We start from the raw sequence: 25,032 nt of genomic DNA, 5'->3' as shown, positions 1-25,032 counted from the left end.
TCCTGACAGCCCACTCATCGAGATACATGGGAATTTCATGGGAGGAAGTGGCATGGTCGCCACAGCAGTTGATGCAGCAGTGAGGAGGAGTGGACAACCGCTCTCACGAGCATCCCTGCCACAGGTTACACATTTTGCTGGGTGTTGACAGGATTCCCGAGTGTGGTTGTAACAGTGACACCGAGGTTGGTCCTTGAGATGGAAGAGGTAGCCATGTATGGCCAATGTGGAGCCGGCAGAGAACCACAGAGTCTCTGCGAGAGGCCTGCATGGAGGTCTTCCACACATTTATAATCTCCTTAAGGGCAGGCAGTTTGTTGTGTGTACTGAGATTATGCCATTCTGTCTCCCAGAGCTGGAAAACTTTGCGGCGTAATAATCATCGCAGGTCAGTTACAGGGATGCCAATCTCCAGAAGTGGTTTCCGTGTAGCCTGTTTGGCCAGCCTGTAGGCAAGGTCATTTCCTGGTATTCCGACTTGGCCTGGGTCCACACAAATAGCAGTCAGTACAGAGAAAAAATAAATCGCCAGGGCGTGAGTGGATTCGCTCAAGAGCACGAGAAATGGCCGCCAGCTGACCTGGGCCACCTATGCGGTAGATGAACTGCCATGGGTGGGAAAAGAAGGTGGTAATTCGGATGATCAGGAGAACTATGAATGTGTGCAACGTAACACGTGAGCAGTTGTTCAAGCCTAACCTTCAATGGAGGGACTCCGGTCTCCACCAGGACGCTGGTCAATGGACTCATCCTAAAAGCTCCTGTTACCAGTTGAACACCACAGTGGTGCGCTGGGTTAAGTAAACGCGACACTGAGGGCCACCGCTGAACCATAAACCAGACTCCCATACTCAAGGCAGGATTGAACAATGGCTCTGTAGAGCTGCAGCAGCATAGAGCAATCTGCACCCCAGTTGGTGTTGCTCGACAATGGAGGGCATTGAGGTGCTGCCAGCAGTTCCACTTCAGCTGACGAAGATCAGGAAGTCACATCAATCAGGCATAAAAAAATAGTCCTAAAAATTGATATGTCTCCACTACAGTGAGTGGATCATCATTAACGTAAAGTTCCACTTTCACATGAATGGCATGATGCCAACAGAAGTGCACAACACATGACTTTGACGCTGAAAACTGGAAGCTGTGGGCTACAGCCCAAGACTATGCCTTGTGGGTGGCTCCCTGTAGTCACTGCTCAGCAACACCGGTACTGGAGGAGCAGTACGAAATGCAGAAGTCGTCTGCGTACAGAGAAGGTGAGACCAATGGCCCGACAGCTTCTGCTGGACTGTTAATGGCCACTAACAATAGAGATACACTCAGTACAGTGCCCTGCGGGACCCGATTCTCCTGGATATGGAGGGAACTATGAGAGGCACCAACTTGGACACAAAAACTACGGAGCGGTAGGAAATTTTGGGTAAAAATCGGGAGCGGGCCCCAGAGAACCCACTCATATAATGTGACAAGGATGTGGTGTCGCCAGGTCATGCCGTAAGCTTTTCGCAAATCGAAAAAGACAGCAAAGAGGTGTTGGCGCCTGGAAACGGCTGTTCGGATGGCAGACTCGATGGAAACTAGGTTATCAATGGTAGAGTGACCCTGGCGGAAACCGCCCTGGCATGGAGTCAGTAGGCCACTCAACTCCAGGACCCAACACAACTGACGAGTTACCATATGTACTAACAGATTACAAAGAATGTTGATGAGGCTGATGGGCCGATAGCTATCTACATCAATGGGTTTTTACTGGGTTTGTGCACTGGAATGATAGTGCTCTCCTACCATTGTGATGGAAATATGCCATTGCACCATATCCGGTTGAAGATGAGGAAGAGATGTCACTTATAGTCGGATGAGAGATATTTGATCATCTGGCTGTGGATCCGATCTGGCTGAGGAGCTGTGCCGGGGCAACGTGCAAGGACGCTGAGGAGCTCCCACTCTGTAAATGGAGCATTATAGGGTTCACTATGATGTTCAGTGAACGATAGGGCTTTCCTTTCCATCCGCAGTTTGAGGGTGAGAAATGCTGGGGGATAATTCTCTAATGCGTAGGCTTGAGCATAGTGCTTAGCAAAGTGATCGGCAATTACTTTTGCATCGGTACATAGCACACCATTGATGCTAATGCCAGTAACGCCTGTTGGGGTCTGGTACCCGCAAGCACGTCTGATCTTCGTCCAGACTTGGGAAAGTGATGTACGGCTCACAATGGTTGAGATGCACCTCTCCCCAACACGCCAGTTTCCGTCTTTTTATAACCTGGTGGACATGGGTACGGAGCCGTTTAAAAGCTATTAGGTGCTCTAGGAAAAGGTGCTGCTTATGTCGCTGTAGAACTTCCTGACACTCTTTAATGGCCTCAGCGATTTTCGGTGACCACCAAGGTACTGTCTTTTGCCGCTTTTGCAGGGGGACCCTAAAGAACAAGGGATTGTGTTTTCCGCCGCAGAAATTATTGTTCTAGTGACCTGCTCAAGTACCACATCAATAGTACCATGTGGGGGAGATTCAACAGTGACTGCAGAGGTGAAAGCTTCACAGTCTGGCTTGTTTAAAGCCCATCTTGGTAGACGTCTGCGTGAATGGCTCTGGGGGAGTGACAGGAAGATAGGAAAGTGGTCACTACCACACAAGTCATTGTGTAAAGCTTAATACTTGGCTTAGCTCAGCCAGGCGGTGGAAAAAGCTGCAGCAATTCCACTGGAGGATGACGTTAGCATGAGGCTGGGAAGGCATGAAACATGCAACGAGGCAGGTTACGCTTCAGGATCACCTGCTGCCACCGATTGAGTATTTGCATCCATTCCTTTTGTGGATGAGGCATCAGTGAGATCCAGGTCCTCAGGGGACGCTGAGATTTCCACCTCATCCGCAGATGCAGAATTGGTAGGGAGTGATGGTGTTGGGGTTACTGCAGGGTCAATTTTCTTAGCTGACTTCTTTGTTTGCTTGCCCTCTTGCATCTCCTTAGGGGCTTGCTGGGAGGACTTCTCTGAACTAGCTTCATGCATGGATGAAGAACATGAAGCTCATCGTCCAGCAGCGTTTGGCTACTTTAGCCACTAGTGAGTGTCTGTTGTGGCATTACTGGAGACCTTGGGAGTCCTTCCGCACGAGAGGAGCCGCAGGAGGCTGTTGCTTCTCTGCCTGGTGGGAAGGGACCGATGTCCCCTGAGTTTGGGGGGAAGGGGGCCTTGCTCCCGAATTAGGTACTTTGGGAGCAACAGAAGGAGATTTTCCCCCCATTACCAAGGGGGCAGATGTATTCTGGAGACCCGGAGTGCCCACTGTTCGTGGCACAGTGTGTGCTATGACTGGCACTTGTGATGCCGATGGTAAAGTAGCTGCAGCGTATGTGGAAGCCAACCGAATGCGGTGTAATCGTTCAAATTTATGTTTAGCCTTTTGGTAAGTCAACCAGTCCAGAGTCTTGTACTCCATGATTTTCTGCTCCTTTTTAAGCACTTTGCAGTCTGGCGACAAGCGGCAGTGCTGCTCTCCACAGTTGATACAAATGGGAGGAGGCGCACAGGGAGTATCTGGATGCAGTGTACGTCTGCAGTCTCGACATGTGGTGTACGAAGTGCAGCTGGCACCACATAGAGGGAGGAACATATGGTTTAACGTCACAGCAGGTAAAACATCACCTTGACCTTTTCAGGCAATGAATCACCCTCAAAAGACAAGATGAAGGCACCGGTAGCAACTGTTGTCTTTGGGTCCCCTGTAAATGCACCGGATGAAACGAACACCCCTGATGTTCTAAATTGGCATGGAGCTCATCATCAGACTGCAAGAGGAGGTTTTGATGGAAAATAATACCCTGGACTGTATTGAGGCTTTTATTGGTAGTGACGGAAACAGTAATATCACCCAGCCGGTCACAAGCGAGTAACGCCACGGACTGGGCTGGGGATGCTGTCTCAATCAAGATTGCACTGCTTCTCTTCTTTGACAGCACTGTCCCTTCCCCAAGCTTGTCCTCAAGACGTTCAGCAAAAAATTGAGGCTTCATAGGTAGAAAGGATTCCCCGTCCATTCTGCTACAGATTAAATACCAAGGCGAAGATGGCTCTCTTCTTTCTGTAGCCCTGTGACCACTTTCAGTACAGTAAACCATGAGGGAACATGGTGCAGTTGGGAGTCTTTGAATCATTAACCTCATTCCATTTACATTTTGTAGCCCGACTGTGAAGATGATTGCCTCATTTTGAGAAAATCCTCCAAGATTACCAGCATCTCCGAATGTGCACTCCTTCCAACAGGGGGCCCCTTTAGAAGAGGGGGCACCCGCTTTAGGTGACTGTTCACACCTCATTTCACATCTCCCAAACACCTGACAGAGGTACCAATTGGCAATTCGGGAAGGTAGCAGCTCTGGCAATCACCCCTACCTGGGCCTAGCCTGTACCAGGGGGTATGTGTGAACTCTACTGTCGACACGGGGCTAGGAACTATGCCTTACCCAGTCACCCGTTAAGCATCAGACACATGGGCTGACCTTCAGAAGTGCACAGGGAAAAGAAGAAAAAGCTGAACCTCAAATGCCAAAGCAGAGGAAGGATAGGACAAGGCGTATGAAGAAAGAAAAAAGGATCGAAAAAAGAGTGGTGAGACTGCTCCGATGTGAGGCACTGAAAATGCGGAGAACATTCCGAAAAACAGCCCAGACACGTTCCCCAAGGGAGGGGAAAAAGAACAGCAAGAGGACAGACATACAGCATGGAAGGGAAAAGATGCTGCCAAGGCTGGGGCCCTGTGGTAGCCAAGCACGAACCCGCCAAAGTGCGGCGAGCCCACTACTTATGCATAACAGAATGGTGACTACTCTACTACTAAAACACGCGATGAGCAGCAGACAAAGGAAAAAGGAAAGATCACTTAGCTTTTGAACAAAGTACTTCTTCATTAGTAACATATAAACACATACTTACAGGTTGGTTGGTAAGAAAATGGAAGGCAAAAGATGTGGGAGATGCAGTTAAGAGACAGGAAAAGATGGGAAAGATCATGCTAGGGCAGAACAAGTGTGTGTGTGTTGGAGCATACCAATGGACTGCTAGGAGGAATTATGAGAGAGAAAAAGTGTCAGTTGAAGGGTAAGGTGGATGATTCAGAGCAGGAAAATCAAATTATGTTCGAATGGTGAACTAAGTCACTCAAGAGGCTTCTGTCATCCTTAATTACTCCTTTTCCATATTTTTCTTGGCTAAGGTATGGTAATGCCAACATAAGAGCACCTGGTCATCCAGGTTGGGGGAAGTTTTCAGTACCAACAACTCTTTCATGCAAAAACAATTGTTCTGAATCTCTCACCCCTCAAAATAATTTAAGAAAGAACCCTCAATACATAATGCCAAATGAAAAATGGACTTGCGAATCGGTATATGGAATGCAAAGCATCTATGGAAACATGGGTGTATAAAAAGACTACAAAATGAATTAGAGGAGTATGATGCATAAATTGCTGCACTCCAACAAACAAGACTTCTTGGAGAATACTTACAGAACTTTAGGCAATACACTGTGTTCAATAAGTGTGACAGAAAACTACAAATTGAAAAGCATGAATTTGGAACAGCATTTCTCATTACAAAAGAGTCAACATCTGTGTGGCAGTTAATGAGAGAATATGCTGTGTATGAGTGGAAGGTAGATGGTTCAATTTTTGTAGTGTCAATGTTCAGGCACCTACAGATGACAAAGAAGTTGCTGTAAAATAGAGTGTCTATTCCTAGAGAATGTGTCTATTGCAACACAACATCAAAACTACCCTGGGAGACTTGAATGTCAAAGTAGGAAAAGAGAAATATTTGCAACCATTATAAATGAAAGTCTCCACGAGGAAAGCAACGAAAATGGACTCAGAATGATCTTATTTTGTGAATAAGAAAGCATGAATATTAGAAGTAAAAGGTTTCCACACAAAGAGACATGGTATTTTTAGATGCAGAGACAGGAAACCAAACTGACCAGATATTAACCTCAAACAGGCACTCGAGTGCCATCGGCGACATTTGTATGTGTTGAAGAGCTGACATAGTCTCAGAACACAGCTTGATGGTTGCATCTATGGTAGTCAAATTGAAAACAAATCACAGAAAATACCATGAACACACAGTACATTATGAAGTTCAACCACCAGGAGACAATTGTGAAACTTGTCAGAATCAAGAGTAAAACTAAAGACATAAATCGATACATTACCAACAACAGAATGAATGAAGAACAAATTTTTCAATGGTCCATGCAAAATCATAGTAAATGCTAATATCACAGCAGGAAGGTATGGCGGGAGGGCGGGGATTAAACAGGGTTACAAGGAGAGACAGGAGGGAACAAGCAAGACTTTACAAAGAGGAGTGCAGTGTAAATACTATGAGAATGACCAGAAAGAAAAATAACACCTGCAAAGTATATAACACTGTAAATCAACCACAGACAGCAACTCTTTACAGACATCAATGGTAACATTATTTGTGGATCATACAATGTATTTCTGACATAGGAAGACTTACTAAGATGTCCAAAAATGAAAAACAAACTGGAGAAAAACTGCCTTCGTGTAAATGACCCAACATACGAAAAGGTAACTAGCAAGAATATTTGACCAACATACGAAAAGGTAACTAGCAGTTTGGAAAAACTGAAGAATCACAAAGTGACTGAAATTGACATAATACCAATGGAATTGCTGAAATGAAAAAATAATAACAGGATCCTTCTATGTTCCAATGGACTCATTTCCTGATGTAAGCAAAACAGTTCACTTGTATGTAAATTTCCCAGTCATACTGTAATTACTGGTGGATAGTTTAATCATCCAACAATTAATCGGGAAAATTACAATCTTGTTAGCGGTGGGTGTGATTAGACATCCTGTGAAACTTCTCTGAAAACTACCTAGAACAGATACTTAGGAATCCCATTCATGGTGGCAATATATTGAATCTAATGGCAACAAATAGACCTGACCTCTTTGAGGATGTCCACATCGAAACTGGTGTTAGCAACTAAAACAATCAGAAAGATATATATGTTCAGTGAACTAGATAAAAAAGTCAGTAATGTCTTTTCTCAATGAGGAACTTGAAACTTTCAACACAGGTCAGGGGCATGTGGAGGAACTACTCTGGCTCACATTTAAAAGAATATTTGACCGTGCACTGGATAGATATGTATCAAATAGAACAGTTCATAGGGGGGGGGGGGGGGGGGGGAGGAGGGGGAGTGGGGATCTCCATGGTATACAGTCACTGAACAGAAACTTCAAAGGAAACAGAAATTATTGCACAATAGAAGTAAAACAAAGTGTAGGACTACGGATAGAGAGAGATGCTGAGTTTGGCTATCAAGGGAGCAATATGTGATGCCTTCAGTGACTGCTGTAGCAGATTCTGGTTGTATGTAAAGGCTATTAATGGCACCAAAGTTAGTGTCCAATCCTTAACGAATGAGACAGGAACTGAAATTGGGGAGCAAAGCAAAAGCTGAAGTACTGAACTCTGTTTTCAAATGTTCCTTTACACAGGAAAACCCAGGACAATTGTCCCAATTTAAGCCTCATACAACTGAAAAGATGAATGAAATAAGTATTAGTGCCAGTGCTGTTGAGAAATAGCTGAAATCATTAAAACTGAACAAAGCCCCAGGCCCTGTTCGAATCCCTGTCAGATTCTACTCTGATTTTGTGGCTGAATTATGCTCTCTTCTCACTATAAACTATTGTAGATTCCTCAAACAAAAAAACTGTGCCCAGTTTATGGTAAAGGCACAGGTCACACCCCTGTACACGAAGAGTAGCAGAAGTGATCCACAAAACTACTGTCCTACGCATACCAGATAGGACTAACAGGGAGTATTGCACGTATACAAAGAAGGACAGCACGAATTGTGACAGTTTCGTTTAATCCATAAGAGTGTCTCACATACATACTGAAGGAACTGAAATGGCAGACTCTTGAAGACAGACATAAGCTATGCCAAGAAAGTCTATAAACAAAGTTTCAAGAAGCAGCTATAAATGATTACTCTAAGAATATATCACAATCTCCTACATATCACTCACCATAGCGATCATGAGGATAAGATAAGAATAATTACTACGCATGCAGAGGCATTCAATCAATCATTCTTGCTGCGCGGGATTAGCCGAGTGGTCTAAGGTGCTGCAGTCATGGACTGTGCGGCTGGTCCCGGGGGAGGTTCGAGTCCTCCCTCAGGCATGGATGTGTGTGTTTGTCCTTAGGATAATTTAGGTTAAGTAATGTGTGAGCTTAGGGACTGATGACCTTAGCAGTTAAGTCCCATAAGATTTCACACACATTTGAACATTTTTTTCAATCATTCTTCCTGCTCTCCATACATGAACAGAACAGGAAGAAACCCTAATAACTGGTACAATGGGATGTACTCTCAGCCATGCACCTCACAGGGTTTGCAGATCATAGATATAGATGTGGAGATATGGCAGGAATTTCATGTGAATTTTTTTAATCTTATTCTTATAATTTGATGACATGAAAAAAAACCAGATGAATAGAAGAAATTAAACACTGTCCCTACCAATAGGAAAGGAGATAAATGAAATGGTAGAAATTATAGAGTTTTTCTACTAGTCACAGCGTGCATAGTTTAGACATATACAATACTGAAAGACTCATGCCCTGCACCAGTGACATAATAGGGGCCACGAGAACGATTTTCACAAAAATTGATCAACAACAGCCATCATATTTTGCATAAAGACCATCAATGAGAAAGTATGGGAATGTAATAAAAACATTCATTATCTGTTCATGGACTTTCAGAAGGCTTAAGATTCAGCGCAAGGAGAAACAGTGTGGGAAATCAAGACAAAATGGAAATCCCTAAGAAACTTGTCAGTCTGGTCAAAATGTGTATGGAGAAGATGGTAAACAGAGTGACATACAGCAGTTCATTGTCGGACTGTTTTAAGAAAAACTGAAGCAAGCTGATACGCTATCCCCACTTATCTTCAACCCCGTCATGGGTAAATTAGTAGCAGAAATCAAATGAACAATAAATGGAAACATCACGGATAATGAACCAAATATGCTGGCTTATACAGATGGTACTGTTTTAGTAGGAAATAACAGCGGTGAAAGTGAAATGCTGTTCAAGGAACTAAATGAAACTGCTATGAAAATAGTTTTAAAAATTAATGAAGAAAAAACAGAATACATAATCATACAAAAGGAAAATGTGACTACAGAACACTAAGATGAACTTCACATAGAAAACTACACTCTCAGGAACACTCCTAACTTCAAATCCCTTGGTGTAAATTTAAATGACTGCAATAGAAGACAAGTCAGATACCAAATTAGACTATGAAACATAAACAAAGTTTACTTTTTCCTTCAAACAAAAACTTCTATCCATCAAACTCCTGAACATGAAAATCAAGCTGAACAGAAAACCAAGCTGAAATCTACAACAAAATTATCTGGCCAGTACTGCTGTATGGAGGAGAAATGTGGAGTGTGACCAAAAGACAACACCCAGTCTAAAAAAATTAAGGGCACAGAAAATTTTTTGGGTCAATATTTGAGAAATCAACAGAAAGGTGGGTCTGCAGATCGGACTTTGTTTTTCAAACAGCACTCTACAGCATTTGCCCCTTAATTAGCTTGCAAGCAATCACGAATCTCTCGCCCAGCACAAAGTCCCAAGCGACTTGAAAAACTGCAGGTAACAGCTGTACACACAAAGGACAGAAGAATGGACCTGCAAAATTACAGACCAATGTCTCTAACATTGGTTTGCTGCAGAATCCTTGAAAAGTCACTTGTGCGATTCTCAGTATGAGCTTTTCTCACATGATATGATATGATTGAACTATGGGTGAAGAGCATCAGCCAGTTTCACATTTCTAAATTTACAGAAAACCGGTCACGAGAACTGACAATGGCCGGGAGGGCGGTGCGCTGACCACATGAGCCTCCACATCTGCATCCAGTGACGCCTACAGGCTGAGGATGACACGGCGATCGGTCTGTACCGTTAGGGTCTTCCGAGACCTATTCGGACTGAGTTTAGCTTTTAGTTTTCCAGAAAGCATTTGGCATGGTGCCCCATTACAGGCTTTTAAAGAAGGCATGAGCATATGGGATAGGTTCACAGATATGTGACTGAATCAAAGACTCCTTAAGTTACAGAACCCAATACGTTGTCCTCAACAGCGAGTGTTCGTCAGAGAGAAGTGTATCATGAGGGATGCCCCAGGGAAGTGTGGCAAGCACACTATTATTCTTTGTACACACAAATGAGCTGGCAAACAGGGTGGGCAGCAGTCTGTGATTGTAAGCTGATGACACTATGACATGTAGATAATGAGTGAATATAGGAGGATACAAAATGATGTAGATAAAATTTCTAGTTGATATGATGAACAGCAGCTACCTCTAAATGTAGAAAAATGTAAGTTCATCTGGATAAGCAGAAAAAACAACACATAATGTTCGGATACAGCATTTGTAGTGTCCTGCTCGATGGAGTCACATCATTTAAATATCTGGGAGTAACACTGCAAAGTGATACAAAGTGGAATGAGGATGTGAGGACTGCGGTAGGAAAGGTGAATGGTCGACTTCAATTTGTTGTACAGTAGACTGCCTATAGGATGATCGTGGGATCTATTCTTGAGTAGTGCTCTAGTGTTTGGGACTGTACCACGTCGCTTTAAGGGAAGACACTGATGCAATTCAGAGGTGGGCTGCCAGATTTGTTACTGGTGTGGTCAAAAAAACATTCATTTGTTATGGACATGTTTTAGGATCTCAAATGGAGATCCCTGGAGTGAAGGCAACATTCTTTTCGAGGAACACTATTGAGAAAATTTAGAGAACTGACATGTGAAGCTGACTGCAGAACGACTCTACTGGCCCCAACATACATTGCGCATAAGGATCATGAAGATACAAGAATTAGGGCTCATACATAGGCGTTCAGACAGTATTTTTTCCCCCTTGATCTAGTTGTTAATGGAATAGGAAAGAAAATGACTAATAGCGCTACAGGGTACCCTTCACCATGCACTGCACGGTGGATTGCAGAGTATTTATGTAGATTTAGATGAAATTAAGATAGCCAATCAGTCTTCGATAGTGTACATTGTCAATGTAAGACATTACAACTGGCAGGCCGTGTTGTCGGAATGGATCCGTGTTGTCAGAATGGATCCTGGCAAAATAGTGTACACAAATATGACAGGGAGAGGGTAGCTTCAAGACCCTCTGCAGAGCCAAGAACTAGATGGCAAAATGAGATGACCTTGGACTGCTGAACAATGGAGCAGTGCAGGATTGTCACTTCCAAAAGAAAATAATGGAGTAAGTGAGTATGAATATTAATAACCTGCACAAGAACCTCTGTGAAATTTGTTTTCCTCCAAAAGTCACTTTCATTGTGTTGATACAAGAAAAAAGTTCTTTTAATTTTTTTTTAGTCTAATTTGTCTTACATGAATTTTTATGACTCAGTAAACCAAATGAACACTAGCAACAATGGAAAAAGTCAACAACTAGACAGAGGTAGATGTTCTCTGGATTATTACACTAGCAAGCACAGCATCTTAATATAATCATGAGACATCTAAAACAATTCCATCCATAAACAAATTTTTGTGTAACTTTTAAAGTGATTAGTTAGTTACCTGTTATTCTTTTATCAAAATGATGTGGAACGAGCTGCTTTACAGTATGTGTATTCCAGTACATCATTAATGTAAACATTGATGAAAACATTATTTTTTAGTCCTACACATACCAGTACACTTAGAATACAGTATTTTTAAAGGTTACCAGTTTTTAAATAGAAATTCATCCAGGGAATAAGAGGAGATGTCCAGCAGAAATGATTTTAGGTTAGATTGAGAATTTGCTTTGATAGCTATCGGGTACTTTACTTTATTGAGCAAACAATCAGAGATTTTTGTTGCCGCACATTGAACTCCTTTCTGAGCCACTGACAGCTTTAATAATGGACAGTAAAGGTAATTTTTCCCCTCTAGTGCTGTAGGTATGGATCTCACTGTTCTCAAATTGTGATGGATAATTTGTGAATAATTCCATCAGCAAATGAATGTATTGTGACAGCACAATTAATCATGAGGTATGCTACAAGGATACCTCATTATGTCAGTGGGTGAATATTGCATATTATTCTTACAGCTCACTTTTGTGCAATTAATACTTTTGATCTAAATGGTGAGTTATCAGAGAAAATTATTTCGTATGACATTACTGAGTGACATATGCAAAATATGCCAGGAGGTTCATTCATTTGTGCCCAAGATAAGCAATTAGATGGAAATCAAAAGTAGCTGACTTTAATTGTTTGAGAAGCTCTGAAAAATGCCTTGTCCAGTTCAAATTTTCATAAATATGTACACCAAATATTTTTGAGCATAAATAATGACTTCTGCTCATAGGTATATGTATTTTGGAGAAAACTGTATAAAACAGTACTGCTGAACACAGACAAGTGCGAAAATCACATGTGTTAATTGTAAATATTATCTGCCACTTGATGCACATTTAATCACAAACTGCACTTAACAATGAATGGCACTTAATGCAGCAAAATAAAATTCTGCGTGTTCAGAAGCAGATATATTAACTTTAAGTTCTTATAACTCCTAAACATTAATATATAAAATGAATTCCATAGGATGCAGATTAAAGTATGGTGCATCATCAACAAGGGGTTCTATCGATGAAAATGGAGTGGGCGATTAAAAATACACTTGCCAAGTTTGCATATACCGTACAAAATACATTACAGAATGTTTTCAAAAGATCTTACTAGAACATATGTAAAACATTGGCAGAAAAGAACTATGTACGATTTTAAAAAAAATTTTGATGCCACAGCTAGAAATGAGAGAGGACTGCTTTTGATTGTCTTTCAATGATTGCGAAGTAGTTCAGACGCTGTTCAAAAGGATTACAAAAAAAAAAAATGGTCCTAAGCCACATTTGAAGTGCGACATTGTTGCAAGGGCACTGTCATAAACAATAAGTAGATACAGCTTTCTGCCAGTTTTAACATTTGAAAATATCACACGGCAGTTAGGACGACAATGTTAATGTTTATACCTGATATATTGCTCCAAAGATGCCAATTAAGGAAGAAAATAAACATACTGAATTGTACGTATTTGTATTAAATTCATACATAATAGCCACTGATCTGTCAGTCGAATTCTGTTGGTGGCAACATAGCGTCTGAATTGTAGGATCGGCCATTTTACTGCATAAATATAAATTATTTACTGCGGTTAAACAAACGCGCTCGGAAACAAAACCCTACAACATCGTTACATAACATCTGGTTAATTGAAACAGGTGCCACAAGCTGCTTGACAGGTATTACACAGGTATCGATCATTATCTCGCGCCTAGAGAGAGAATGTACTCGTTCGAAGAACTTCATAATTCCAGCTTTTGTTCTTCATTCCCCTCAAGTTGGATTTAAAGAACAGCGGAACACGCCAGGCATTTCCGTCTCCACACTTTCTCTATGAAATGAAATGAATCCCAAGCTGTATGCTCCGTAACTTTAAATAACGACGATGTAGTGGATATCTCGACTAATTTCTCTCTCGATTATGTAACTGTCGATAACGACAAGATCTCAAATCGATTGTAATGTTTGTAAACTGACGTGTGCCGCTATACTCAATATATACATACAAGCATGGTTCGTTTCAAGAACAGGTAAGGAGTGTTCGGTATGAAGTTGTAACGGTTCATTTGCTTAGAAATATTGATACGGTGTTCCAGTTTAGTTTATTGGCTATTGCGTAGCATATTTCCTGTGTTTGCAAATACAGTTATTAAGTTGGAAGCCAAATGGATTGCAAATGTACGTCATGAGATGAATAAAACCCAATCACAATATATACAACACAAGTGTGGTGACAGATATATTTCTCGCAGGGAAAAAATATAGACACAGGTACCAAAATCTTATGTATATTAAAATTGTGCGAAAGAAAAAATGTTGTATCCCTTTTGGACTCAAAAGGGCCTGTGTGTAAAATAAAAATAACTAAATTAGGTTTTACTGTCGTTCAACAGTTACAGCAATAGACAACGTCAAGGTACAAGTGTATGTAAATATACACTGTGTATACAAAATGGATTAGTGCATAAAAACAAAAACTGCATTAAATTTCAACAAATTATCAATAAAGTACAAAGTTTGAGCTAAAAAATTTGAACAAAGCATCTTGCTTCATTAAATTTATTAACTGAGTAAAGAGGATTAATGGATAACCAACTGTACAGACTATGTTTAATTAAGCCAAATGGAGCTTCTACCCATTCTTTCGGCAGTTTGTTGCACATTTTCATACCCATCGCTTCATAGCTGTTCAATGATTTAGATAATCTGTCGTAAGGTCTGTCAATATGTCTTTTAGTTCTTGTGCCATGAAAGTTCAAATCCTGTTAAAGTTAGTGTTCCGATAAGCTATTCATTTATTACAATTAATATTTCTATGTCAGTAAACAATGGTTTTCAGTGGGCAAGTTTTTCTAAGTCTGTCCCATTGGTCGTTCAGTGTTCGGATTGGTTCTGTTTTTAGTTCTCCATGGACCCAGGAGAATGGCATCCCAACGGGTTCCGTATTGAGTTTTCTTCTATAGGTGGACTAGTGGCATCCGTCGGTCCTTTGGTCACCCCTGCTCTGTATGTGGATGATTTCTGCATTTGGGTTAGTTCCTCTTCGATGGCCTCTGGCCTCTGCAGAGCAGCAGCTCCAAGGAGCTAAATGGCATACCTCTGCATGGACCCTCTCACATGGGTTTCAATTATCTCCTTTAAAATTGTGGATGGTCCACTTCTGTCACCGTACTACGGTCCACCCCGATCTGGAGCTCTACCTCAATTCACAACAATTACCTGTGGTCCCACAGTTTTGTTTCCTGGGTCTTCTTTTCGACAACAAGCTCACTTGGCTGCCTCATATCAGACTTCTGAAGGTAGGATGTTTCCATAAACTCAATGTCCTTCGCTTCCTTGCCCACACCTCTTGGGGTGCGGACCAATCCACCCTTTTCCGCCTTTATCGGGCTTTAGTGCTGTCTCGCTTGGACTATGGTTGTCAAGTTTATGGTTCAGCTGCTCCTTCGTCACTGCGTCTCCTAGATCCGGTCCACCATTGTGGTATCCATTTGGCTACCGGTTCCTTCCCTACTAGCCCTGTTGAGAGTCTCCTGATTGAAGCTGGGATCCCCTCCTTTCTCTTCAGTGGCCCTAGCTTCTGGCTTCTTATGCAGTTGCTGTCCATTCCTCTCCCACTCATTCTTCCTATTGTATCCTGGTCCCAGACCAAGGACGTCCCCCACCTGATTCCCGATCTCGGGCGGGTTTACCGGTTGGGCTCAGCCTTGCATCTCTTTGTCATGACTTTCTGCTTCCTTTTTTGTCCTGTCTCCCACATCCCCCCCCCCCCCCTCCCCGCCTCCCTTGGTTGGTTCCTTGGATTTAGATGGACTTCCACCGAGGTCCGAAAGATTCCGTTCCCCCTTGGTGTTCCGTTGTTTTTTCCCCCAAATTTTATGGGAGTTTTGGGATGCTGTTATTTTCTACACCGATGGCTCTAAATCTGCTGATCATGTGGGATAGGCCTTCACATCCTCTGTTGGCATGGAAAATCATCTCCTGCCAACTACATGTGGGGTGTTTACGGTGGAATTAATGGCAATTTCCCAGGCCCTTACCTTTATTACACAGCCCCAACTCAACCTTTTGTTATGTACAGACTTAATGAGTGGCCTGTCCCATGGTGTTCTTCCTTCTGCCTCTCCTGAAAGCACTCAACCACCCTGTGTTGTCTCCACATCAGCCATACCATGGTTTTCTTTTGCGTGATGAGCCACCCCCACTTTGTGGTTGTGGAGTCTTCCAGTCACTACCCCACATTTTGGTGGAATGCCCCCTTCTTTTGACTCTGCATACTAAGTATAGACTTACCCACACTTTACCTTTAATATTGGCAGACGATTCGCGGTTGATTGAACTGGTTCTAAGTTTCCCCTGTGAAAGTGGTTTTTATTTTCAGTTCCAAGGTTTTTAATCTTCCTCTGGAGTAGGGGGAGGGCGGTGTGGGTTGGAGTGTCCCCCACTATAAGCTGTGTTTGGAAATTCCTGACTCCCTTTCCTGTCCAAGATCCTCTTTTCTCTCCTTGTTACTCTGTTTTTATCACTATTTAGATTTGGTTAGTCTCTTTTTACAATACGCACTTTTACATTCTAGCGGTTGAACGCTTTTGAATAGCAGGTGGTCTTGCCTGTACTGCTTCAGGGGTGAGACATTTCCTGCCTCTATCATAGCCTTGGGGTTGCCCACTTACTGACTTCACTTCTTTTGTTTTCACCATTGGAAACACGATTGCACTTTTACATTGTTGTTTTTAGTCTTTTACCTTTTATCGTTATGACTCTTCTGGGATGTAAATCCATTCGAATGGACCACCTTTGAAACAAGGGACTGGTGACCTTGCTGTTTGGTCCCTTCAACTCCAATCAACCAACCTACCAACCAACCAACCAACCAACCAACCATTGGAAATAAGCAGAAGAGGCTCAGGTGATACCCTTCTCTTCTCAGAATCGTGAGTGAACGATGCCGCCTTTACTATGAAGGAGCTAGATTGTGCACTCAGTTAATTCTGATCCTCCGCCCCACCGCCAGATGCATTTACAATCTCATCTGGCAGAGGGCACGTTTCCTGGATGCTGGCATGAAACCACTGTCATACCTGTCCGTTAAGGACAACCACCTTTCTTCTGTCTACAGCCCCATCTCTCTCACCAGTTGTGTTTGCAAGGTGATGGAATGTATGATTAATGCCTGGCTGGTATGGTGACTTGAGTCTTGCAATTTACTAACCACTGCACAATGTGGTATTTGAATGTGCAGTTCTGCAGTTGACCACCTCGCCACTTTGTCCACCCATGTCATGAATTTTTTCCTGCGGAAATCCCAGGCTGTGGCCATGTTTTTTAAGTTGGAGAAGGCTTGTGACACCTGCTGGAAAACTGGTATCCTCTACATTTGGGGCTTCCGTTGCCACCTACCCCGTACCCTTCAGGAATTTTTATAAGACTGAGTATTCAAGGTGTGTGTGGATTCTGCCTTGTCGGACACCTTTATCCAGACAAACGGTGTGCCTCAGTGTTCCATCTTGAGTGTTGTCCTCTTTACTATCACCATTAACCCTATAATGACCTGTCTCCTGCCGAGTATCTCCGGTACCCTTTTGTTGACGACTTTGCCAGCTGTTGCAATTCTCCATGGACCTGTCTCACTGAACGGTGCCTTCAGTGTTGTCTTGATCATCTTTACTCCTGGAGCATCAACAATGGTTTTCATTTTTCCACTGACAAAACTGTCTGTATGAATTTCTGGCTGCACAACTGCTTTCTCCCACCATTTTTGCATCTAGGGCCTGTTGCTCTCCAGTTCGTTGAAACTACGAAATTCCTGGGTCTCATGCTTGATAACAACCTCTCTTGGTCCTACCACATGTCTTACCTGGCAGCCTACTGTGCGCCATCCCACAATATCTTAAGTGTCCTCACTGGTACTTCGTGGGATGTAGATCGAATCACTGTCCTCTATTTGTACTGGTCCCTTGTCGGTTCGAAACTAGACTATGGCTGCTTTTTTTATGCGTCTGCACATCCGTGCCTCTTACACCATCACAACACTATCCACCATAGTGGCATCCATTTGGTTACTGGCACCTTTTACACTAGGCCAGTTGAGAGTCTGTATGCAGCAGCTGCCGAACTACCGCTGTCCTATGGCTGTGACTGTCTCCTCAGCAGATACCCATGCCATTTGTCTGCCATATGTGGCCACTCATCCTATGCCTCCTTCGATTACTCCTTTGATTGCCAGTATGGGGCACATCCACCTTTTCTGTTACCTCCTGGAATACGCTTTTGGCTCTTGCTCCAGCAGCTTAACTTCACACTACCTGCAACTTTCTCAGAGTGTGTGAACCCTTCACTGTCCACAGCTCATGGTCTAGGGGCTAGCATTGCTGCCTCTGGATCAAGGGGTCCCGTGTTCGATTCCCGGCTGTGTTGGGGATTTTCTCTGCCTGGTGACTAGATTCGATTGTGAAAAGGAAATGGACTGTGTAAAAATCGGGACTTTGTATGGGCACTGATGACTGTGCAGTTGAGAGTGCTACAAACCAAACAACATCGTGAACCCTTCACCACCTTGGCTTCATGTGGCGACTTGTTTTCACCTTGATCTTCATTTGCTTCCTAAGGGCATTACTCCAGCCTGGCTCTGTTGTCTTCAGTTTCATGACCTTCACATTAAATTTTGTGATGGTACCTTTCTGTACACTGATGGCTCTCGGACTGACCGTGGTTTTGGGTGTGCCTTCATCGTTGGCACCAATATTTTTCAGTATTGGCTTCAGGCTCACTGCTCAGTATTTACAGCCGAGCTCTTTCGATCTATCAGGCCACGGAGTACATCTGTTGACACATGCTTTTCAATTATGTCCTCTGCTCAGACTCTCTCGGCACTCTTCAAAGTCTCTGTGTGCTTTACACTGCCCATTTCTAAGTGCAGTGGGTCCAGGAAGACTGTCACTTGCTCACTTTTGGTGGAGCTACTGTGATATTTATGTGGGTTACTGGTCATGTCGTTCTGCCAGGAAACAAGGGTGCAGTCCTCATACCTCAGCCCACTAGTTCCTATATTCCCTCAAATGACCCCTGTGTTGCCATTTGTCAGGAGGTGGTGTCACTTTGGCATTGCTATTGGTCCTTCCCTCATGGGAATAAGCTCCAGATTATTAAGCCTCTCCCAGCAGCTTGGATGACCTTCTCTCGCCCCTCCCGCTGGGAGGAGGTCATCTTAACAAGGTGGTGTATAGGGCACTGCCTTTCTAGCCATCGCCATGTGTTAAGTGGCGCTCCCCCATCACTTTGTACACATAGCACCCAACTTTTAACAGTCTGCCATTTCCTGATGGAATGCCCATGTTCCAACTGTTTATGCTGCCATTTTGGTTTGCCATCTGAGTTATCGGCCATTTTAACAAACGACCCACACGCTGTCGACTGTGTTTTACTTTTTATCTGTCATAGCAATATGGCAAAGGCCATATAATTTTTAGTTCTGTACCACCACTTCTGTATGGTGTCTCTTGTAGCCCTTTCTCCACGTCCCTGTTTTTAGCTGTCTTTACTTACGTCGCTTGGGATTGGTGTATAGTCCTTTTTTAACTCCTCTCTGTCTTCGTGTTCTACATTTTTGACTTGGGCACATATGACCCCAGTTGTTTTTGCACCCTAAACCCAAACAAAACAAAACCTACGTGTCCAACTTCTGTGATTGCTCTTGTTGGAGATATCCATTCCTCTTCAACTTAACTGCCTGCTGTGGTATACATTCTTGCAGTATCTACAGCTTCAGAGAACTTCATACAGCATTAGCATTCCTGAGTACTTTATTTTCCCATTTACTGTCATGTTCACTGTTCCTGTCAATTCTTTTAAACTCCAGCCTACTCTTAACCATAATTAAATTATGATACAAGTTTATATCTACTGCTGGGTATGTTTTACTTCCAATACCAGAGTTTGGAACCTCTGTCTCGCCATGATTTAATCTAGCCGGTGTCTTCCCATGTCTGTAGGGATTATCCAATTAAACCTCCTTCTCTTGTGATTCTAAAGCAGTGTACTTACTGCTACTGGCTCAAATTTATCACAGAGCTCATGGCCTTTCTCTACTCTGATTCTGTACGGGTTGGCAGCCAGTCAAGGAGTATTTTCAGGAACTGGTTTAAAAAATGGAGTACCTATCTTGCACTTGTATGTGATGGAGACACTTAACATTTATAATGTCACCTCTCTTGGACACCTATGTGCTACTTACTGCATTTTTGTAAGGCCTGCATGTTATAGGCAACTATTAATATCACCATTGTTTGCCTTGATGTTGTAACCTCTATGTGTCCTAAGATCCGATGATGGCAGCTTTAGTTTAGCCGAAACTGGTAATCATGGAATAAAAAGAATTCTTGTGATCTTGGTTACCAGTTTATTGTTTCACTTTACAAGTTTTCTCCCAGAATAACATGTGGCAATCTGGCCCAAACTTCCTGCCTTGAGACAGCTCTGTCCTATTAAAGCTGCTGACATGAGACGCCTGCTGCCCTCTTCTGAAGATGCTATTGAATTCAAACCATTGGTTTAGCCAATAGCAAGCATGGGGTGCAGGTCACATTTGTGGCTACTGGAGTGTTCTGGAGAGCAGAACACAGAGCATATTTGCTTCTCTCTCTTGTGATCTAGATCTCAATAAGAACAGATGTCTTTCTTGGGAGGCAGAGCCAATGGCTCTGTGCTCCATGACCAACCACCAGCAGAATTTAACATGAATCACCACCTCTCCCGTTGCCCTGTTCTTCAGTTTGTTTGATGTCCTGACTGGACTACGCCTAGTAACTTCCTACCCTAGATGCACCCCATGTATTCTATATATTGAAATATGTGCTATTTATTTGAGCTAATTGCCTGTTCTCGTTTATCATCTGCCCTGGATTCCCACTACGAAGCCCTGACTACGTGACAAACTCTTACTGCTTAGTCCTTACTCTCCCTGAACTCGACCAGTCCCATGATCATCAAATTTTAATTTCCTGTTACATACTGATCTATGATTTCAGCTATCAAGTAATGGAATATTGGGTCAAACAAGGAGCAGGGGGGGATGTGGTTGCACTTCTAGGAACAGCATAGTGGCTCCATTATAGCAGAGATAGACACAAAGGCAAGACCCACCACAATAGTGCAGTTACATATGCTTGCTAGCTCCACAGTGATATTGAAATATATGTAGGACGAAATATAAGATACTAACCTGGCAGTGTTTAGTAACTGCTAAAAATGAATTGGAATTACATAGGATAGTGGTTTCCGTGAAAATATTCACATAGTGTTAATCTGTGAATGGGTAGGATTACAACATTTAGTACAATTCAGATTCTCTCATTATATTCTAATTAGGAGCCAATAAGCCACAAATATGTCCCTTTTTTCTGTAAAACCCACAGGGGGGAAGAGAACGTAAGACCACTTTTGAGTATACAATTTTTGTTTGAAATTATATGTTGGGGTGGTTCTTGGTGTGGGTTCCTGTAGTCATGTCCTAGTTCATGAACCACGGGCAACGTATGAGTGGCCAAGTAAGTGGTCCCGACAGTTTGGATATCAGTTACTTTGGAATAAGGCTGGGCATCTCGGTCATATTCTGAGTCGTGGTCACCTTCTTTCTCATATGACTACCAAATCCACCGGTTAGTCCCTCAGCCGTTAGGGGTAAAACCCAATGGGACTCGGGGCAAGTAAGGCTAGCAACTTGCTTCCCCGATACTTTAAATATGATGCTGGCAACAATCAGGGCAAAATGCCTCGGACCTTTGGAGGTGACGGAGTCCCACCTCTAACTGACAAACCAGGGACTCCTAAGATACGACTTGGCAAACAAATGGTAATGAGATGGGGAGCTATTAATATCAATGGGGGCTACTCTGGGAAGAAGGTAGAGCTGGCAGAGGCTGCAAGTAAGATGGGGCTGGACGTTTTAGCTGTTAGTGACATTCGGGTAAGGGTGAGAAAGAAGAGGACGTGGGAGAATACTTGGTCTACCTGTCAGGAGTCAAAGCAGGAATAGCACAATGGCGTGTAGGGCTTTACATCAGGAAAGAAATGGAACCAGCGTAGTTGCAGTAAGGTATGTAAACGAACGACCGATGTGGATAGATTTGACAGTGTATAGCAAGAAAATTAGGATTGTGTCAGTGTATTCGCATTGTGAAGAGACAGATCAAGATAAGATGGATAGTTTTTATGAGGCACTCAGTGATGTAGTTGTTAGAGTAAAGGACAAGGACAGTGTTCTGCTCATGGGTGATTTTAATGCCAGCATTGGAAATCGAACAGAAGGGTATGAAAAGGTTATGGGTAAATTTGGAGAGGATATGGCGGCCAACAGGAACGGGAAACAACTCTTGGATTTCTGTGCCAGTATGGGCTTAGTAATCACAAACTCCTTTTTTAAACATAAGAACATTCACCGGTATACTTGGGAAGGCAGGGGAACCAGATCTGTCATTGACTATATAATAACAGATCAGGAATTCAGGAAGGCTGTGAGGGACACACGTGTGTTCAGGGGATTCTTTGATGACACTGATCATTACTTAATCTGCAGTGAAATTGGGATTGTGAGGTCGAAAGTGCAGGAGGTCAGGTCTATATGTAGAAGGATAAGAGTGGAGAAACTTCAGGATAAGGAAATCAGGCACAAGTACATAACAGCTATCTCAGAAAGGTACCAGTTAGTTGAATGTAGTCAATTACAGTCATTGGAAAAGGAATGGACAAGGTACAGGGACACAGTACTAGAAGTGGCTAAAGAATGTCTTGGAACAGTAGTGTGTAAAAGTAGGATGAAGCAAACAGCTTGGTGGAATGACACAGTCAAGGCAGCCTGTAAAAGAAAAAGAAGGCGTATCAAAAATGGCTACATACTAGAACAGAGAAAGTTATGTTGAAGAAAGAAACAAAGCCAAACAGATAATTGCAGCATCCAAGAAGAAATCTTGGGAAGACTTTGGAAACAGGTTGGAGACTATGGGTCAAGCTGCTGGAAAATCATTCTGGAGTGTAATTAGCAGCCTTCGAAAGGGAGGTAAGAAGGAAATGACAAGTATTTTGGACAGGTCAGGAAAACTGCTGGTGAATCCTGTGGATGTCTTGGGCAGATGGAGGGAATATTTTGAAGAGTTGCTCAATGTAGGTGAAAATACGATCAGCAATGTTTCAGATTTCGAGGTAGAATGGGATAGCAATGATGATGGAAATAGGATCACATTTGAGGAAGTGAAGAAAATGGTCAGTAAATTGCAGTGCTTTAAAGCAGCTGGGTTGGATGAAATTAAGTTGGAACTCATCAAATACAGTGAAACGTTAGGTCTTAAATGGCTACACAGGATAATTGAAATGGCCTGGGAGTCGGGACAGGTTCCATCAGACTGGACAAAAGAGTAATCACACCAATCTTTAAACATGGAAACAGAAAAGATTGTAACAACTACAGAGGTATCTCTTTAATCAGCACTGTGGGTAAAATCTTCTCAGGTATTGTTAAAAGGAAAGTGCGAGTATTAGTTGAGGACCAATTGTATGAAAATCAGTGTGGGTTTAGGTTGTCAGGACCAGATCTTTAGCTTACGGCAAATAATGGAGAAGTGTTATGAGTGGAACAGGGAATTGTATCTATGCTTTACAGATCTAGAAAAGGCATATGACCGGGTTCCTAGGAGGAAGTTATTGTCTGTTCTAAGAGATTATGGAATAGGAGGCAAACTTTTGCAAGCAATTAAAGGTCTTTACATGGATAGTCAGACAGCAGTTAGAGTTGACGGTAAATTGAGTTCATGGTTCAGAGTAGTTTCAGGGGTAAGAAAGGCTGCAACCTGTCTCCACTGTTGTTCGTATTATTTATGGATCATATGTTGAAAACAATAAACTGGCTGGGTGAGATAAAGATATGTGAATACAAAATAAGCAGTCTTGCGTATGCGGATGACTTAGTTGTGATGGCAGATTCGATTGAAAGTTTTGCAAAGTAATATTTCAGTGCTAGATCAGAAATGAGAGGACTATGGTATGAAGATTAGCATCTCCAAAACGAAAGTAATGTCAGTGGGAAAGAAATATAAATGGATTGAGTGCCAAATAGGAGGAACAAAGTTAGAACAGGTGGATGGTTTCAAGTGCTTAGGATGCATATTCTCACAGGATGGCAGCATAGTGAAAGAACTGGAAGCGAGGTGTAGCAAAGCTAATGCAGTGAGCGCTCAGCTACGATCTACTCTCTTCTGCAAGAAGGAAGTCAGTACCAAGACTAAGTTATCTGTGCACCGTTCAATCTTTTGACCAACTTTGTTGTATGGGAGTGAAAGCTGGGTGGATTCAGGTTACCTTATCAACAAGGTTGAGGTTACGGATATGAAAGTAGCTAGGATAATTGCAGGTACTAGCGGATGGGAACAATGGCAGGAGGGTGTCCACAATGAGGAAATCAAAGAAAAACTGGGAATGAACTCTGTAGATGTAGCAGTCAGGATGAACAGGCTTAGATGGTGGGGTCATATTACATGCATGGGAGAAGCAAGGTTACCCAAGATACTAATGGGTTCAGCAGTAGAGAGTAGGAGGAGTCAGGGCAGACCAAGGAAGAAGGTACCTGGATTCGGTTAAGAATGATTTTGAAGTAATAGGTTTAACATCAGAAGAGGCACCAATGTTAGCACTGAATAGGGGATCATGGAGGAATTTTATAAGTGGGCTATGCTCCAGACTGAACGCTGAAATGCATAATCAGTTGTAATGATGATGATGAGGATGAATTATATGTTGGGAGGAAGAATATATATGGGAAAACAATTTGTTCAGTGGTTTACATACCCTGCTATTGTAGCTGAAACTGAGTGCGATAAAGAAAATGAAACCACAGAGTCACAGAGAAGCATTTTCGTTCTAGCAGTCATATTTAACAGAAAATTTTTACACTGACCATTAAAAAAATATGTAGCCTGTGTCGGTCTGTTTCTTAGTGTATTGTGTAAAAGTTTGATGATGATGATTATAGTGGGGGTGCTAAAAAAATTTGAAATAAGTCATGCAAGTACTTTACAAGATTTTTGGTAAGAAAGTTAAATGACGACTTGTTTTTATTCAGACTTATAGATATTTAGTATATTAAGCGAGATTTGGGGGAAAGAAATGATAGGGAAAGGCAAGTGACGGATCTTACTACAGAGAATTTTTTAACCTTTGCAAACACTTGGTTTACGAATTTTGTAAAAATATTGTTTACATGGGAGAGACCTGGAGACACTGGAAGTTTTCACATAGATTATATAATGGTAAGACAGATTTTCAACT

At 42.5% G+C, this 25,032-nt stretch overlaps 2 protein-coding genes across 2 annotated transcripts in view; one reads left to right on the top strand and one right to left on the bottom strand.

The window, feature by feature from the left end:
- The window catches only part of LOC126354053 (G-protein coupled receptor 143-like), a 132,465-nt gene extending 119,174 nt beyond the window's left edge, over positions 1-13,291 (bottom strand). The window contains exon 1 of the mRNA XM_050003412.1: positions 13,128-13,291. Within this exon, the coding sequence (XP_049859369.1) occupies positions 13,128-13,277 (150 nt within the window). The 5' untranslated portion in view covers positions 13,278-13,291. The remainder of the gene's footprint in view (positions 1-13,127) is intronic.
- A 373-nt stretch (positions 13,292-13,664) lies between these two features.
- Positions 13,665-25,032, top strand: part of LOC126354059 (ribonuclease P/MRP protein subunit POP5) — an 80,705-nt gene continuing 69,337 nt past the window's right edge. Inside the window, exon 1 of the mRNA XM_050003426.1 lies at positions 13,665-13,748. Coding sequence (XP_049859383.1) covers positions 13,729-13,748 — 20 coding nt within the window. The 5' untranslated portion in view covers positions 13,665-13,728. The remainder of the gene's footprint in view (positions 13,749-25,032) is intronic.

Source organism: Schistocerca gregaria, chromosome 1 (assembly GCF_023897955.1).
Source record: "Schistocerca gregaria isolate iqSchGreg1 chromosome 1, iqSchGreg1.2, whole genome shotgun sequence".
In the NCBI taxonomy this organism is placed as follows: Eukaryota; Metazoa; Arthropoda; class Insecta; order Orthoptera; family Acrididae; genus Schistocerca; species Schistocerca gregaria.
Note: the sequence above shows the minus strand (reverse complement) of the source record. Positions and strands in the feature narration are given on the sequence as shown.